Source organism: Notothenia coriiceps, unplaced genomic scaffold (genome assembly GCF_000735185.1).
Source record: "Notothenia coriiceps isolate Sejong01 unplaced genomic scaffold, NC01 NC01_scaffold00002071, whole genome shotgun sequence".
NCBI lineage: Eukaryota > Metazoa > Chordata > Actinopteri > Perciformes > Nototheniidae > Notothenia > Notothenia coriiceps.
Genome location: NW_011334772.1, coordinates 19,255 through 25,666, shown reverse-complemented (window position 1 = coordinate 25,666; position 6,412 = coordinate 19,255). Strand labels below are relative to the sequence as shown.

At 41.8% G+C, this 6,412-nt stretch overlaps 1 protein-coding gene across 1 annotated transcript in view; it reads right to left on the bottom strand.

Annotated features, from left to right (window-relative positions):
- Window positions 1–1,481: 1,481 nt before the first annotated feature.
- Window positions 1,482–6,412, bottom strand: part of LOC104965417 (gamma-aminobutyric acid type B receptor subunit 1-like) — a 14,315-nt gene continuing 9,384 nt past the window's right edge. Inside the window, exons 2-3 of the mRNA XM_010794376.1 lie at window positions 3,164–3,298; window positions 1,482–1,562 (exon numbers count right to left, since the gene is read on the bottom strand). Coding sequence (XP_010792678.1) covers window positions 1,482–1,562; window positions 3,164–3,298 — 216 coding nt within the window. The remainder of the gene's footprint in view (window positions 1,563–3,163; window positions 3,299–6,412) is intronic.

The following is a 6,412-nucleotide window of genomic DNA, read 5'->3' as shown; positions in this document are numbered from 1 at the left end:
AGTTCCCTGGAACACCGGGGACACATATTCATGTATAAAAGACGTACAAAAGTGCATTTTGCATGATAGGTCACCTTTAAATAGCTGTGCAATTTATTCTACCACCTTTTATACTTCCCCCTGGCTGCTATATTACTAAACGGTTATTGCTACTGGAAGTGTATCTTGTAAATTGTGTAATTTCAAGTGTTTTATCTTTAATATTTGTTATGCTTCTTCAGATATATTAAGCTGTCTTTGGCTCGTTGCTGTAACAATCGTAAATGTCCCCTCCGTGGGCGAATAAAGGTATTCTGATTCTGATTCAGTTCACTTTCCTCAAGTGTACAACTTTGATTCTATATCTTTGGAAACTAAAGAGTTTCCACCTTAGTACTCCCTGTGCCGTTTTCACACAGCAGTATCCACAGATCCACGTAACACTGTGGGCAACTTTTTACTTTCTGTGAGCTTGGGTTTCTCAACATAGAGCTCTTCTTTGCTGAGTCATGAGGCTCGTCTGAATATTGTGCACAGCTGTATCCCCTCTCATCGGGCTTAACTGAATAACCCCTTAGAACCGGCCCATTTGTTGTTAAATATTTATTTCAATGAATGAATCTTTCTCTTGTTAGTCAAGGAAATCAATGTATGATGGTTGGTCCTGCTTTTGTGTTCCGTTTTGGTGTGAAATGTAGCCTACATTTAAATAAAAATATAATTAATGTAATGTGAAAGCCTTACTCTGAAAATGTGTGTCCTGTAGATCACCTGTAGATTCACCACAAACCCACATTCAGGACTGTGAATTTTAAATAATTTAACTCCTGAATATCTTAACACAAAACAATACAAATAATTGTTATTTATCAATATCTAGCCATTTATGACATGACTTAAATTGTTAGTATAACCTTAAGAAATGAATTGCACATAATAATTCCCACAGAGCTGTGAGCACTTATACATTTATGTGACGCTTTTCCACTCATCTTCCAGTTGTCGGTATTCCTCTGTTGAAATCGACCAGCTGTGAAGGTGGGGGCGGGGCCTTTATACGCGAGTAGTGAAAACACTTCTGCGTAGTCTGCTCGCGCGTAACCTCCCTTTCGTCTCCTCCCTCACCCCTCCTCCCTCACCCCTCCTCCCTCACCCCTCCTCGACTCCTCCGTGAGCATTTCAGCTATTGGGACGTCCTTCAAAACGGCGTGTCTTGATCGATTTCTGGGTCAAGTCCCAGAGGAGGGGAAGAGAGGAGGCTATGTTGACTCCGACTGGTCAGGCTAACTGCCGAATTCTTCTTCTGTTGTTTGTCTCTCTGTGAAGGAATGGAAATATATCTCTTTCTTTGTATCAGATATTTGTTTCCCTATAAAGACCTATCCAGCAGTAGCAACATGATGATCCCATGTATCCATTATATAGCTTTTTATCTTGAGCTATGACATCAGAGGCGGGGCAAACCCCGGACCAGTCACCTGTCAATCCAGAGCTTAAAGCCTTCACACCGTCCAGGAACTAGTTTTGACAGAGTGGACTCTTTTGTTGCCTTTCACTCCTGCGTCTTCGCCAAAAGGTTGTGCCTGAACACATCACAAAGATTACAACTCAGGTCTAGAAAAAAAGGAGTTTCTATATCTGTGTGAGAGCAATCAGCTCTCGGTGACAACATGCAACAGTATGCATTATCCAAAAATGCTAAATGGAAGGACGACCTTAGATATACAAGCTGCGGTTATGATATACTGAATAAAACATTATCACACCACTTTCTCTTACCCTCTTGCACTCTTGACTTCGGCAGTTTGTCCGGTGGAGGAAGAAAACCCACGCTGATACAGGGATTGAATGCACCATAGGGCCAGACAACTTTTTATTCATTATTGTTTTATTTTGCAGCAAGTAAAATATATACAGCTCTGCTCCTCTCAACCTGAGTGTCCAAGACATTCAGCGACCAACCTGATGATACGACAAAGACGTTGATCATCCATCTTTGGCCTAGTTTTTGGCCTTTGTTTTGGCGCTCAGTAGACATATGAACCGCCACATGACTGATAATGGTATTTGCTATAACCAATCTATGACTAGCACAGAGGTCCAATCCCCACTCAGGTTCAGATCAGGCATGCTGATCCTCCCAAAACCCAACCCTTCAGGATTCTCCTTCATGGCTCCATTGTTGCTCTTTCCTCTCCCAGAGAATCCAAAAGGCTGGGTATTCTGAGCTGCTCATGCATAAGCACAAACAATCATCAGAAACCTGCTTCAAACTACTCACAGTCACATAGAGACGGCCCTCGGTCATCCCGGGTGAAATCCAACACAGTGTCACACAGCTAGAGTCTTGTAAGTCTTCCCACAACTGTCCGCCCCTCTCACCCTGGCACCTCTGTAAAGGCAAGAGTCCAGCCCCTCTCGATGAGTTGGGTTCCAAAACTTGTTCTATGCAAAAAGGTAAGCCGAGCTATGTCCGTTTCAAAGCACTGTACGTCCAGCCCCAGTGTCAGTCTTTGAAAAACTCCTGAACCTGACCTACACTTTCTTCACAAAGGAGACAAGTTTAGAGAATTTGTGAAAGACTTCATAGCTGACATCCACTTAGGTAGATAATCAAAATGCTCAATGAACTATGGATCCATCCTGAGATGAGGGAGGCTCTTGACATTGTTGGAGGACATGCCCTCTCAAAGTCCCTTGGAGGAAGAGGATAGTGGCTGTCGAGTGGCCGACCGTGTTGGTGGTTTCCAAGGACTTTACAATCCTTGATACAGGAGGAACTTTGCAGATTCTCTTCTTGCCGTATACTCTGTACAAAGTCTAAAATGTTTCCATTGCAGTTGTCCTTTGTAAGTGATCCTACCTGAAGCTCCATTCTGCATAAGAGATTTGCTCTTTGCTCACGGCGATACAGGGGGCAGAGCTTTAAAATGAAGACAGAAGGGTGACTAGCTCAGATACCCAGAGGGAGTTTGAGACACCATATCAGCTGTCCCCGGGGGAGACCCAGGAAATGTTGGAGAGATTATTTATCTCATCTTGGCAGGAAAATGTTTGCTGGCCGGAGGGAGGTCTGAAAAACCATGATTAGCTTGCGGTTTTCCCGAACGCAGATAAGCAGATGACAATAGAAGAATGGATTCATGTTTTGGATATGAAATAACAGAGAGGGGAAAGATCTTACCACTATGAGGTTCCACATGCGGGCAGCTTCAGCCACCAGCGTGGACACAGAGCTGCAGCCTGGCATCAGCACGATTTTAATGGGCTCCGTGTACAGAAGGTCATAGAGCAGCTTGGTGGCCTCACCTGGATCACACTGTGGAGACACACAGAACACAGGACATCAGTACAAGAAACACACTACACCCAACATACCAAACAAATAGCCTTATAGAGTCTAATAATGTATGTATGTTAATCTAATACATTTAATTTGGATAAGCATGGTAATCAGGCTGACTTGCAGCTCTACCTCATGGATTGACATTGAGTTCTAAAGACTTTCTTATTTGATAAAGCTTAGAGTTAGGGCTGGCTCAGGCTTGCTTTGAAACAGCGCCCAGTTGTGATGCTCTTCCGGCCGCACCTGGAAGGATGTCCACTTGAATCCAACTTCTTCTTTTTTTTATATATATATAGTCTATATTATCTTTTTAATCTATAAACACCACATCTATTGCATGTCTATGCATCTGGGAGAGGAACTCCTCTCTCGCTCTGCACAAGGATTCTTCAATTTTTCCACATTAATTGCGCGGTTTCTTGGGAATTTTGCTTGTAAACTGACTGACTGACTGTTAAAGAGTTTCTGAACGCTCTGTAAAGGCACCAGCGACAAATGTATCATTTTAGATATTTTAGTCATATTGGGCTATATATAATATAACATTTCATTCATTCATTTAAACACATTTGTGTTAAAGGGCTTTTCTTATTGGCTTACTGGAAGATGTTTTATTTGCAGCACTTCTTCTTGCTCCCCTGTGAAATGATTTGTTTTACTTTGCTGTCAATGTAATTATGATTAAAACTGCAGTTCATTTAAAAGGCACTCAGGTGCATTCAAACCGTGACTGTACCTTCTCTTTGTGCTTTTTGAGAGGGAACCAGCTGTGTTCAAGAGCAAAAAGTATTTGCAGTATTTAAAAAATGAATGAGTTAAGTTTGCCCCTTGCCGAACCCAATAACTGGTCGCCCATTTCTCAAATGGTTGTCAAGCACAACCATTGCTATCAAGCTCTGTGTCATTTCACAAAAGCTGTTTGAATCAATATTAGACATTTCTATCACATTTAAGTCATCATGCATATGTGTCATGATGTTCAAAACATGGGGTTGAGCAATTAGAACCCTGTTCTCACATAACTGATCAATCATGGATTTGCATAATCATTGTTTTCTTATTCAGGGTATTCTTCTCATCAAAAGTGTTTTCTAGTTTCTGCTGTGCTTGGAAACTGGTCTGTGTGCAGGAATATGACACAATGATAAATGTCAATGACCTGATGACGAAAGACCCTAATCAATTCCCAAAAGTTATCCAAACATGAGCGTTAAATGAAAAATGGCTACCACACCTCCACCATTATCATTTAAATAGCCTATTGATTTCCATTGACTATGGGATGTAAATGGAAAGATACAGATAATGGGGTTGACTTGTGGGTAAATGTTTTCCTTTAGCTCCACACAGAGATACAGTATGTTTTCTCCGGAGATGGGGGTGACCTTGGAATGTGCCTCGCATTGCCCCTCCCCCCCCCTTGCTGCTGGCTATGCCTCAGCTCTCTGTTATGTTATGTTATGTTGCATGTGCACTGAGGAACATTGGCTTTCACAAAACCTTCTGTTTTTAGCTGTGTGCTATATCGTCTTCCATCCTGTGTTCAGTTCCCTCCACATTCATTTCATCCATGTCTTAAACTGAACAGTATACATACCTGGCATACGTACAGTACACCTTCAAATATTTCAACACATTTCTCAGTCTATTGCTCCTATTGTGTCAAACCCCAGCAGACAGTCCAATATATTCTAAACCGCCAAGAGTTTCTGCAGGTCCTTTGAAATAGATAGAGAAATAGATATAGATATTCTAAATGTTACAGAATTTTGACATTTCTGAATTTCCTGAACGTGAGAGCCGTTCTTTTTATCGTTCAATCGTTGGTCTGCACTCACTGCCTGCCAAAATCCACTCGCCTTATGAAAAGCTTGATTTTGTTCCCCAAACGTATTCTGTGAAAACCCGTCCCTACTCTGGTAGGTTTCAGCAGGAGGAGTAAGATGGGGTTGGTCTTAACGGAATACGCATGAGAGAGAAGTCATAACAAGTGGTACAGGACAGGTAGACGACGTGTTTTTCGGATGGAAAATGAGCCAAACACGAAAACGCATCAGCATTTGGATGCACTTCAACCAAAACCCAGGCAGTGATAAAGCGCACCATTTGTTCAGGCAACATATCCTTTAAAGCAGGGTCAACAAATAATCTCCATCGCCACTTAAAAACACAGCATCTAATATTAAGAGTTGCGTGAATTTCATTCAAGGCAAGGCAACTTTAAGGCAACTTAATTTATTTAACACATACAGAGGGGAAATTCAATTAAATTCATTCACTGACATGAATGAGATGGATATGGCCCCACCTTGAGTCATGTTCACAATGCAGATTATTGACATTAGGTCTGGCAATACAGTCAATCATTATCCTGGTGATTATTTCGCAGATAAACCTAGTAACCCCGCCCCCTTTAAAGAAACGGCTCTTTTGAACGACTCTTTTGAACGGCTCTTTGAAAGGAACGGAGCCATAAGATCCGGCTCCTTTCAAAGAGCCATAAATCCCGTCACTAGTATGTGTATTCACTCTCTGTCCTAAACGGCGTTCTTTTTGAACGAATCTTTGAAGTGAACGAGATGAACTGATTCCTCCCCCAAAACGATTTGTTTGTTTGAGTCGCCGCCTTCCGCCAAAAGCTAAAGAGAAGCAGTTCAGGAACGACGAACTTAAAGAACTGTAGGAAACAGTTCAGAACTGTTTCCTACAGTTATTTTATCTTATCCCTTTCTTTCAAGAGGAGGGTCCCGTTAGGGCCCCTCCAAAATACTGGATGTTCCATCTACACAGAGTTGGACTTTATTGTTGGACTCAGTACTAGTTGGACTTCTACCACAAGTAGGCTTGAAGTTATTTTACTGTGTACTTTTTCAGTTATTCTCTGTCAAACTCCTGTGGCAGAAAATCATTTTATCTCTCATAAAATATGGAAGAAAACATGCAGTTTGACAGAGGATTAAAACTGTAATCAGAGCCCTCTCATCTGAGCTCTGTTACACACACACACACACACACACACACACACACACACACACACACACACACACACACACACACACACACACACACACACACACACACACACAT